General features: G+C 41.5%; 1 protein-coding gene across 1 annotated transcript in view; it reads right to left on the bottom strand.

The window, feature by feature from the left end:
• Nucleotides 1-1,248: 1,248 nt before the first annotated feature.
• Nucleotides 1,249-13,066, bottom strand: part of ERAL1 (Era like 12S mitochondrial rRNA chaperone 1) — a 71,117-nt gene continuing 59,299 nt past the window's right edge. Inside the window, exons 10-11 of the mRNA XM_082244836.1 lie at nt 8,796-8,876; nt 1,249-1,590 (exon numbers count right to left, since the gene is read on the bottom strand). Coding sequence (XP_082100962.1) covers nt 1,468-1,590; nt 8,796-8,876 — 204 coding nt within the window. The 3' untranslated portion in view covers nt 1,249-1,467. The remainder of the gene's footprint in view (nt 1,591-8,795; nt 8,877-13,066) is intronic.

Here is a 13,066-nt window from a genome sequence, read left to right on the forward strand (position 1 = left end):
CCTCACATGGCGTGGGGAACCCGCACAGGCGAACAAGCCGCTGCACATGAGGCAGGGAGAGTCGCAATTCAAGACGCACACAATGGCGGTTCAGAAACCGCACAGCGTCCGGTGAGGTAGCCACCTCACCAATCATCCCTGCACCGAACAGGGATGGGTCGTTCACCGTGCCAGGAGCGTTACCTGGCTGAACGCTCGATGGCAGACTGGGAAGCCACTGACCCACGACCTGCGACCAGGGGGATCAGCCCGAGACCCAGTCCGCATGATCCTCTTCGTCCGAAGAACTAACTAATGCTGACAAAAATAACAGCTAAGTAAAGGTAGAGAAAAAACTCAAACAAAATATCAAAAAGAAGAAAGAGTCTGGGACAAAAAGTCCCAGCACAGAGAGAGCCAGCCACTCCTGACAAGCTAGACATTAAAACTGAGATATGGTTGCAGGAAGTAGGAGGGTATTGACTGAGGGGACCACCCCTTGAGGGTGGGATATGTTAAAGCTTTATTGTTAACATATTCTGTTGCCTAGCTACTCCTTCGGAGCAAAGTCTAATACCCCCATATGTGACGAATATGAAGAGGCGGCGACTGTCGGAGGACGTAAGAGAAACTTTCGCTTGAGTTGTCTAGGTGGCCTGAGCGGAAGTGGGTGTGGGTACCTGTCAAAACTTGGTACCTGCCCCCCCCCCCCCCAAAAAAAAAATATCATGCCAAATGTGGCATGTAAAGAGGGGAGGAGTGCTTAAAGCGGAAGTTCCACTTTTGGGTGGAACTCTGCTTTAAATTTAGTTCATAGGTGTTTTAACGACAATAGTAATTGTCCTTTCGTAAATGAAGGTGTTTATGACATCTCCTTCAGTGCCAGTGTTGATTACCTTATCCATAAAATACTTTGTACTCATCTCACCATTCAATGACACGTGCTGTGTGTTTTCATTTTTATTCTTTTATTATCTACTATAGAACATAGTTTTAAAATAACTTTTTACAGGTCACCTGAATTTACTGTTAGCACAGTTTTATATTATTGATTTTGTAACATTTTTTAAATAAACCCCAGGTACAAAAAATGATCATGTTTCCAGGAACCTGAAATATCAGAACCTGGTTGAAGATATTCCATGATGTGTCTATTGAAAACAGCAGTAAGTGGAGCCATTAGAGATGGAAACAAAAAAACATTATGAGAAAAAAAAAAGCTTGCAGTGGTTTTTCTATTTTATGCAAAAACTAAAAGACTACCCCAGCTATACACTGTAGTAAACTGAATGTTTCGATGTGAAAATACTAATTAGCAATAAAATAACAAATTTAGTTTAGTGAATTGGCCCCTTTGTAGTCTTCCAGTGTGCTCTCAGTTTATCCCAAACTGTGCTACAATCTCTGGCAGGCAGGCCTGGTTTCCAGCTTTGTGTGGTAATCCGTTTGGAGCTTTGTTAAAAAGAAAATGTAATCAATTCATTGACGTCACTTTTTAAACTTTACAGTAAGACGCAGTCGGACTTCACAGAGGAAAGCATTCATTAGGTCTCGTCCAGCCTCGTTGGCAATCTTGCTGATGAGCTGACCACCAGCACCAATTACTAGTTTCTGTTCAAAGAAAAATAAAAAAATCTTATTAAAAAGGCAATTCCAAGCTGAACCATATTTTCATAACTACACTGAACAAAATTATAAATGCAACACTTTTGTTTTTGCTCCAATTTTTAATGAGCTGAACTCAAAGATCTGAGACATTTTCTATGTACACAAAATGCCTATTTCTCCCAAATATTGTTCACAAATCTGTCAAATCTGTGTTAGTGAGCACTTCTCCTTTGCCGAGATAATCCATCCACCTCACACTTGTGGCATATCAAGACGCTGATTAGACAGCATGATTGTTGCACAGGTGTGCCTTAGGCTGGTCACAATAAAGGCCATTCCAACATGTGCAGTTTTACTGCATTGGGGGGTCCAAAGGCCAGTCAATATCTGGTGTGACTACCATTTGCCTCACGCAGTGCAACACATCTCCTTCGCATAGAGTTGATCAGGTTGTTGATTGTGGCCTGTGGAATGTTGGTCCACTTCAATGGCTGTGCGATGTTGCTGGATATTGGCAGGACCTGGAATATGCTGTTGTATACGCCAGGGTTTCTCAACCTTTTTTCAGTCAGGGCGCCCTTGAAAAGTATTTTTAGTCTTGAGGCACCCCTGCCCAAGGTTTGATTCACGTTACTGTGTATTGCAGAATCGTGCTCGTTCCTGACACACAGACAAATGCTCTGCTCTTTGAAAAACATGGGGTGCTTTGGAAGCGGCACAAGTTTAAAAAAAGGGTCAGGGACTTCTTTCCCTGCATTTCTGGTAGGGAAGCCCATTGAAGCCCTACACGCAGCACATATACAAAACACAGGGCTTGTTCACATGTCAGGTACGAGGGGCAGTAAAATCACATGGTTAAGCTGTCTTTACTATCCTCAGCTGCTTCCCTTTAGCTGCAGAGGCAGCATCTGGGGATGTAAACATGTGGTGGCTGCAGCTGGAGGTATACCCAGGGTGAATGGGGCTGCACTGCAACCACCCTGCAACTGTGTGCATGGTTGCGGTGTGGTGGTGCTGCATTTCCGGGCTTAAAACAGGAGGTGAGAAGCAACATATTGCCTCTTTACCACCTGCCAAATGCCTCTGAAAATTGATCTAAGCAAGGATTGATTTTCAAAGGAGAAGCACCCCTTGCTGCTATCAGAAACTAGCCCTAAAAAGCAGTTCTGACAGTACAGGAATGGGGGGGTCAGGATTAAAAGTAACATACACACACATATATTTATATATATATATATATATATATATATATATATATATATATATATATATATATATATATATATATATTGTGGGAGATTAGCTCGGTGGCGGGTATGGATGACTCCTTGGGGGGGTGCGTTTACACAGAGAGATAGCCGAGAAGTGGTTGCAAACAACAGTTTGGTTTATTCATGCAATTTTCTTCACACAAGTGCAAGCGTCAAAACATCAAAATAAAAATAAAACACAAAATAAATCCTTGCCACTGTGGGCGGCTACCTCTCTCACAGGAACCTACCTACGGAGTCTGTCTCCAACCTACTGTTGGGCAAACTTTGCTGATCCTACAGCAGACACTCAATAGTCCATTTATTTTCTTTTCACACAAATGTCCATTGAACATGTCCCTTTTCTCTTCACATAGAGGACATTCCTTTGTTTGTCTCTTCACATAGCAAACAGTTCATTTATTTCTTTTCACATAGAAATAGTCCCAGACCTCACCTTGAGTAGTCTTCAATCTTGATTAATTTCCCCTTCACACAGGAAATGTCCATTGGTTTCTTTTCACAGAGAAACGATCCAAGACCTCACCTTGAGTAGTCTTCACACTTTTTACCCTCCTCAGCGCACATCGCTCCAGGAGGTCTTCCCCTCCTATGCTCACACAGCTTCAGGGGGCACCCATCTGATTATCCTCCGCTACCCACACGGTGTCAGGAGGCAGCAATCCTTCTTCCCAGGCTCTCACAGCGTCGGGAGGCACACATCTGACTGTCCTCCTCTCCCCGGCCCACACGGCGTCAGGAGGCAGCAATCCTTAGACTTCCTTTGGACAAATTATAGAGGCCTTAACTTCCTGATTCCGAACAGCTGAAGGCCTTTCAACTTCCTTAAGCCGTCCTGGATACCTTTTCAGCCGACACCCTATAGTAATTGGTGAATTGTCTAACTCAAGCAGAAGCGTATCTCCTGTCTGTGACAACATCCACAGATTTACTTAACTTCCTGTCACAATATATATATATATATATATATATATATATATATATATATATATATATATATATATATATATACACACACACATACATACATACACACACACACACACACACACACACACACACACACACACACACACACACACATACAAAAAAATGTACAAACACACATGCATACACATGTACACATACACACACACACACACACACACACACACACACACGTGCAAACGCACAAAAACACACACATGCATAAAAATGTATACATGAACACACACAGACACATGCACACATACAAGCACATGTACAAAAACACATTCATACACATGTATACATACACACATACAAACACATACACACACAAACACACACAAACACACGCACACAAACACATGTACAAACACACAAATACAAATGCACACACATGAATACACATGTATACATGCACACATACAGACACATGCGCACACACACAAACATGTACAAACACACACACATACATACAAATGCACACACATGCATACACATGTATACATGAACACACACAGACACATGCACACACATACAAACACATGTACAAATACACACACACACATACACATGTATACATGCACACATACAAACACACACACAAAAACATGTACAAATACAAATACATGTATACATGCACACATACAGACACATGTACACACATGCTTACACATGTATACATGCACACATATAGACACATACAAACACACACACAAAAACATGTACAAATACAAACACATGTATACATGCACACATACAGACACATACAAACATGTACAAACACACAGACACATGCACATGTGTACACATACACACACACACACACACACTTTAAAAGTTCTAGTACAATACTAGTACATTCTAGTACAATAATACAGTAATTCTAGTACAATACCTTTCCTCACACAGCCGGGTACTGCACTGTAGGGGGAAGCAGAGAGCACAACACACAACCCCTCCCTTTACTTTCACTTTGCTGAGGCTGACGGATCTCCCTCACAGCACCGATGTACAGTTCGGCAGGGGATCGGGAGATCGGGGCTCATCTGACAGCCCTTCTCTTCCATGATCCAGCGGCACACCTGAGGACATCTGGCGGCACACTAATATGCCGGGGGACTCCGGTTGAGAAAGGCTGGTATACGCCAATCCAGTGCATCTCACACATGCTCAATGGGTGACATGTCCGGTCAGTATGCTGGCCATGCAAGGCCTGGGATGTTTTCAGCTTCCAGGAATTGTGTACAGATCCTTGCAACATGGGGCCGTGCATTATCATGCTACAACATGAGGTGATGGTCGTGGATGAATGACACAATGGGCCTCAGGATCTCAAAATGCCATAAATAAAATACACCTGTGTGCATTGTGTCCCTAACATATGCCTGCCCATACCATAAACCCCACTACCACCATGGGCCACTCGATCCACAACATTGACATCAGCAAACCACTTACCCACACGACGCCATACACGCCGACTGCCATCTGCTCTGTACAGTGAGAACTGGGATTCATCCGTGAAGAGAACACCTCTCCAAAGTGCCAGATGCCATTGAATGTGAGCAATTACCCAATCAAGTCGGTCACGACGACGAGCTGCAGTCAGGCCGAGACCCCGATGAGAACGACGAGTATGCAGATGAGCTTCCCTGAGACCGTTTCTGACAGTTTGTGCAGAAATTATTTGGTTCTGCAAACCAATTGTTGCAGCAGCTGTCTGGGTGGCTGGTCTCAGACAATCTTGGAGGTGAAGATGCTGGATGAAGAGGTCCTGGGCTGGTGTGGTTACACGTGATCTGCGATTGTGAGGCCTGTTGGATGTACTGCCAAATTCTCTGAAACGCCTTTGGAGACGGCTTACGGTAGAGAAATGAACATTCAATGCATGGGCAACAGCTCTGGTGGACATTCCTGCAGTCAGCATGACAATTGCACGCTCCCTCAAAATTTGCAACATCTATGGCATTGTGCTGTGTGATAAAACTGCACATTTTAGAGTGGCCTTTTATTGTGGCCAGTCTAAGGCACAACTGTGCAATAATCATGCTGTCTAATCAGTATCTTGATATGCCACACCTGTGAGGTGGATGGATTATCTCGGCAAAGGAGAAGTGCTCACTAACACAGATTTAGACAGATTTGTGAACAATATTTGAGAGAAATAGGCCTTTTGTGTACATAGAAAATGTCTTAGATCTTTGACTTCAGCTCATGAAAAATGGGGGCAAAAACAAAACTGTTGCGTTTATAATTTTGTTCAGTGTAAGTAAATAAATCTTTTACAAGACATAACATTATTACACATCAGAAACCGGTTAGTTATTGTTACCAACAGAATTGGAGAATGATCTGGTCAGCTTTACTCCACATCTCCTAATGACCTCTTCCCTTATGGCAGCATGAGATGTTGCCAGAGCTGGAAAAGTCACTTCCACAGAGAAAATGATATAATAAAAAACGTGTTTTTTTTAGTTAATTTATTTTTTTTGATAACTTTTCTATTTTGCAAAGCGAAATTACACACAAGTAGCCACCTGAGAAAGTCAAAATTTACGAGAGATACATAGTGTGTTCAGCAGATCAAACATACATGAGAATATGAATACTCGTAGAGCTACTTGCATATAAGAAGGAACATTAGGAATACAATGATGCAGAGCGTATCAAGTTCGAGACAATTCCTTCATCCCTGAGGTATTTCATTGCGATCAGCATAACAGTTAAATATGTTGTGAACACACTTTAATATCTTCTTAGACAATGACTTTGCATAGGAAGAACTACCCTTTATTCGGCCTTGGAACCCGATGTCTCCAGTAACCAACACCGAGGATGGAACAGGAAGAAAGCCGGATATATTTCTGCATATAAGCAGAGCAACCAGATGGGTAGTTATGTGAACAAAAACTTTGGCTTTGGTATTTCTCAGAGTGAAAAAGGTTCCGGTGGGTAAAAGAGAAAAGAAGAAAAAGAGAGGAAATAGAAGATGAGGAAAAGAGGGGGGGGGGGGAAAGGGGGGGGGGGGTTGAAAATAGTAGTGGATGCTGTTGAGAGCAGGGTGCACCTCTGATCTGAAAGCTGGAGTACAGTTATAACTGAATCAATGCTCCTCAAGCGTCCGTCACAGAAGACTGATTAGTTAACGAGTACATAAAGTCCTTCCAATAGAACCAGGTTTTACAATATTGTTTTTCAGTGCCATTAGCGGAAGCTACAGTCTCTTCCATAAGCTGGGTTTTATTATTTTGCTTAACCAAAGGCTAATTGATGGGGCAGTGGATCGTTTCCAAACAATAGTGACAGGCCTTTGTGGCATTTAACCACTTTAGCCTCGGAGGATTTTCCTGCTTAACGTCCAGGCCACTTTTTTCAACTTGGCACTGACAATTGCACGGTCATGCAATGCTGTACCCAAATGAAATTTACGTCCTTGTTTTCCCACAAACAGAGCTTTCTTTTGGTGGTATTTGATCACCTCTGCGCTCTTAATTTTTTGCGATATTAATAGAAAAAGAGCGAAAATTTTGTGAAAAAATTGACATTTTCTTATTTGACAGTTAAAAAATATCCAATATATTCAATTTTTGTCACATATTTAGGCCAAAATGTATTTAGCTACATGTCTTTGACAAAAAAATTCTCAATGAGCGTATTTTTAACCACTTTAAGACTGGAAGATTTTACCCCCTTCCTGACCAGGCCATATTTTGCGATTCCGCACTGCGTTACTTTAACAGACAATTGCGCAGTCGTGCAACGCTGTACCCAAATGAAATTTACATCCTTTTTTCCACACAAATAGAGCTTTCTTTTGGTCGTATTTGATCAACTGTGCAATTTTTAATTTTTGAAAAAAAGAGCGACAATTTTGGAAAAAAAAAAAAAAAAAGATTTTTCACATTCTGCTATATAACATTCCCCCCCAAAAAAATTTACAAATCAAAATTTTTTAACATTTTAGGTCAATTTCTTTTCTGCTACATATTTTTGGTTTAAAAAAAGAAAATCACAATAAGCGTATTTTGATTGGTTTGCGCAAAAATTATCCCGTTTACTAACTACGGGAAAGATTTGTAATTTTGATTGTTTATTTTTATTTTTTTTTTTTTTACTAGTAATGGCGGCGATCTGCGATTTTTTTGCGGGACTGTGACATTGCAGCGGACAGATCAGACACCTGACATTTTTGACACTTTTTGGGGGGACCAGTGACATTACTACAGTAATCATTGCTCTAAATATGCATCGTTACAGTAATAATGACACTGGCAGGGAAGGGGTTAACACTGTTGGTGATCAAGGGGTTAAACGTGTGCCTCATGCTTACTGACGTGTGTGGGGGGAGGGGGTTGTGTGACAGAAACAGATCGCAGGTTCAGTTATGCTGAATCCTGTGATCTGTCACTGCCTGTCACAGAGGAGATCCGCCCGCTTTGTTTACACAAGCGGGTGAATTTCCTCACTCTTTCCCCGACAATCGGGGAAGAGCGGCGGTGATCACTGCCTCTCCTCCCCTGGCCCGACTCCCGCTGTGCCTGAATACAGTGGGAGCGCGCCGCCGAGAGAGGGAGGAGTCCAGCGACGTAGGTCTACGTCGCTGGACCCAGCCGAGCCGCTCTCTTGCAGTAGCAGCAACGTGAGCGGTCAGCTAGTGGTTAAGGTTAAAATCTTTTTAAAGTTGAACTACAGGCAAGCTGCTAAACACGCAGCTGGAATCCACACAAGGGAACCTGCTAAAGGAGTTGTAATTCTAATTCAGGCATCCCCTGCCAGACAGCACAAACCCAAAAATAAAGGGGATGTCCTTCAGCTCCTGGTGTTTATTGGACCAGAAGTGGGAGCAAAGAAAAGGGAAGTACATGATTCTGAGGAAGGGTGGGGGGATAAAGTGGTTACTTTTCTCTGAATGGTAAAACTTGCATTTAGTGGTCTGATAAAAAAAAAAAAAAAGAAAAAAAAAAAACTCACCACATGGTTTTCTTTTGCCACCAGCAACGTTTGCATAATAACCAATTCACCACTGGAACCTTCTTCCCATAAATTTGTAACCTGTGATCAAAACATTTTGTGAGAGTTTACAGTGTACATCTCAATAGCAGCCTCTACTACAGCTCTGATCTGTATACACAGTACAATATGATAAAATATAAGTACAATATAAGATAACTGCAATACTGCTAAATCAATCAAGCATACGTATGTGGTGATGCACATTATGCCTTTACCTTGCAGGTCCTAAAAAAAAAAAAAAAAAAATACACAAGCGGTTTACAACTGCTTTAACTCCAGCACCCTCTGTCTCTTTCCTCATGCAAATGTGGAGATCCATTCCAGGTCTTAATGGAAGCTGCAGGAGTTAAATGGATTTTTTCCCCTCTGACCCCATCTGTACCCTGTTGGACCGTGGTCATCTTACTACTATGGACACTTCCTAACAGAATACATATACAGAATGAAAACACCATTAACCCTTCAGTCCCCTCTTTTATCATGAATATGATAAATCCCAATAAATCACTTGGGCAACAGGCTTGTCCAAGCCTGATCATCAGCCTTTTTAATCATTTTGTTAATCATTTTTTTTTTTGATAGTGCATACCAAATAGCAATAATACAGAACAAGTATTACCAAAACAATAACACAGACAGCAACTGGGTAGAAAATAGTTGTTACCACCTCACTTCCTGTGGGTGACCACACTGTAAAAAACATCATACCATGAATGGTGGGTATCTTGTGACAACTGAGTGGTGGTCGCTGCAAGTTTGCCTCTCATAATGGCTGTTTAAGTATATTTATAATTGGACCTATGGGCAGTGAAAAATCACCTATTGGGGGTGCTTGGGCTCATTTGTTTTGTCATAGTCCTCAAAACACACAGGCCTGAATGGGCCTAAGTCCTCTGGATGATACACGCAGTTTATTATGATCCATGTTGGCAGAAAGACCAACAAGATCAAAAGGAAAAGTCCACACAGTGCTTTACCAAAAGTCTGGGGAGACAGTAGCCAGGACATCTCCTGTATCCTCTTTCAGCATGTCTGTTGCTTTAATTGCAGGGTCTTTATCACCCATTTGTAACACTATACAGTCAAGGGTACTGTAGCATTCATAACTACACAGGAAGCATTGGGCAACCAAGTAAAATCCCCTTGTGTGCGGGTTACGTCACTCTCCTCCCACCCAATGAATCTTTCCCCAATTACTTTAGATTCTGTACTTAATACCCCCAGGGTATCATGGATTAAGAATGTTTATACATCTCTTTTCTGTACCTTATATACCCTAGGGGAGTGTGCACAGTTGATGCTGTGGTCTTCGAGGACGTACTCAATCACTGCATTGCTCTTCATCTTAATAGGTGAAGCCTAAATTAACAGCAGTTAGTTTGACTTCCTGCCTCAATATGAACGTTTGTTGAATTAAAGGAGAATGAAGTTCAAGAGTCCGTTTCCACTTCCCACTCCAGAGAGGTTAGCTTCTGCATTTCTGGCTGGGAGTCCAGGAAAAAAATGGTGAACCAGCATATAATCCAAGAAGTCAGAGAAGAGCTCCATGTCAGGATGCTTTCTGGTAGTTTGGGGATTGTGCTACCCATAAATGTCTTATAGACACTTTGTGGCCTGGCCCCTCTTTGGACATGTCCATCACCAAAGCTGTACCTATGTGGTCCCTTAAGGCAAGCATTTTTAGGCCATATTTGGAGATCTTACATCATTCATGTCACAAATTGAGCCGCAGAAATCACCTTGCTCCAGCAAGTCAGGTAGGCGCAGTTGAACTTTTGTCCCTGTCAAGTTGGGTTTCTGGACCAGTGGCCTAAACTTGGGGTTGGAGAAGCAAAATGTTCTACAATATCATTCCCTTCTGACGACCTAGTGGCTGGTGCTGCAGTCAGACACCAGCAAAGTAGTTGGGGAGCCCTACTTCAAGAGCAATAGGCTCAGGGTCAATGGCTTTTTTTTTTCCAAGGGTCCAAGATGGTGTCCAACATAGTTACATAGTTAGTCAGGTTAAAAAAAGACACAAGTCCATCTGGTTCAATCAAAAAAACCAACTCTCCAAGCCTTCAGTCACCTTATCCAGGGTGGATCTGTCTTAGTGAAATTAGACAACATGACTGGCCTACATCTGTAAACAAGGGGGCACTCAGTCTCTCCCTCCTGAAGGGGGTGCATCCCATTCTTCTGCAGCTATCTGCAGCCTAAGTGCCTGCCTGGAAGAATTTTCAGGCAAAATATTTCTCCAGGATGACAATGAATTGTCCAGACTGCTGCAATTCTTCCAGAACTAAAAGAGCTCGATAATTTCTTCCAGAGGTAGACCTGTTCACATTCTCAGTCAACACCAAGTTACCAAAGTTCTATTCCAGGGTCCAGAATCTGCAGGCAATCGGGATGGAGGTGCGGATCACAGAGTGGATCTCCAAGACAGCTTCTGCCTTGCTGCTGCTCTCTCGGATTCTCAGCTTTCTGCTGAGGTTGTGGCGGGGAGAAGGCGACAGTTCTGGTGATGAACCCAGATTGGCTGATGGGGCCTTGGTACCATCTGCTCCTCCTGAGTTAAGATCAAATCTTCTCCAAAGTCCCATTAATCCAGCACGTGACAGGCTCAAGCTGATGGTTTGGGGCTTGAGAGGCAGAGGCTAATAGATCTTGAATGCTCTGTAAAGGTTGTGAATACTTTTACTAAAGCAATAAAGAACAGCCCTAACAGTGCCCATAATAGAATATGACAAATTCACAGGATTACTGCTGATCACGGTTTTACACTGGACTCTAAGAAGTCTGTCAAGCTCTTAAGTTTCTGCAGGCGGGGCTTAATTTAGGGCTATGCGTACGTACGCTAGGCCCACATTTTAGCTATCTCTGCTTTCACCGGCATACAGCGGGCATCCAACACTTAATACTGTGAAAAAGTGCTGCGCTATGTGGCTATGGTAATAAATTATGTAACATAGATAATATTCAATGATAAAGATAATAGCCTTGGTGATATGATGTAATAAATAAAACCAGTAGACATGAATAATCAAAAATTCATTTGCAAATAAAAATAATGTAAAAAATAATAATGAATAATTGATGAGTTAGTTTAAAAAAATATTTTACCATGTGATTAGCAACAAAAAAAAAAATGTAAAGATTTATTAATAATAAGTAGATGATCAAAAATACATATACAAAGAGAAAAAAAAATTGTATAAATAAATTAATGATGGATAAATTAATCAACATCCTTCACCGTGTGATTAAAAACTTGAATAATATACAATGAAACAGTGATTTATTCAAAAGTGAGTCTTCAATGTGCTCAATATAGTGACTACAATGCAGGCTGGTGAGAATCTTAAGTGCGACACCTGATTCCCCGAAGAGGTCACATGCTGTGACGGAACGCGCAGGGCACCAGAATACCGGAAGGGATGTGCGAACGAGCTCGGCGCTCGTGGATTCATCACATTTTAAGCTTTGTTAAAAGTGAGTACCCTGCTGTTATTTAACCACTTCTGGACCAAGCCCATTTCGAATACATGTTGTTTACAAGTTAAAATCAATATTTTTAGCTAGAAAATTACTTAGAACCCCCAAACATTTTATATATTTTTTTAGCAAAGACTCTGGAGAATAAAATGGCGGTTGTTGCAATATTTTTTGTCACACAGTATTTGCGCAGCCATCTTTCAAACGCCATTTTTTTGGGGAAAAATTACATTTTACTGCATTTAAAAAAAACTAAACAGTAAAGTTAGCCCATTTTTTTTGTATGTTGTAAAAGATGATGTAATGTTGAGTAAAGTAGATACCGAACATGTTATGGTTTAAAATTGCGCACACCCGCTGAATGGCGACAAACTACAGTCAATAAAAAAATCTCCATAGGCGACGCTTTTCATTTTTTTAAGGGTTACCAGTTTAGAGTTACAGAGTAGCCCTTTTTTTTAGAATTATTGCTCTTACTCTGGTGATCGCGGGCATACCTCATGTGTGTGGTTTGAACAGCGCTTTCATTTTTGGGGCATGACCTATGTATGCGTTTTCTTTCGCTTGCGGCGAAAAGGGGCGCTTTAAAAAAAAAATGTTCCTATTTTTTTAATTACATTTTTTAATTGTTGCACAGTTTTCAGTTTTAAAGAAAAAAATCTGATCACTTTTATTGCTGTCACAAGCAATGTAAACATTCCTTGTGACAGTAATAGATAGTGACAGGTACTCTTTATGGCGGGATAGGGGGTCCA

The sequence above is a fragment of the Pelophylax lessonae genome, assembly GCF_965119305.1.
Source record: "Pelophylax lessonae genome assembly, chromosome: 2".
Lineage (NCBI taxonomy): Eukaryota > Metazoa > Chordata > Amphibia > Anura > Ranidae > Pelophylax > Pelophylax lessonae.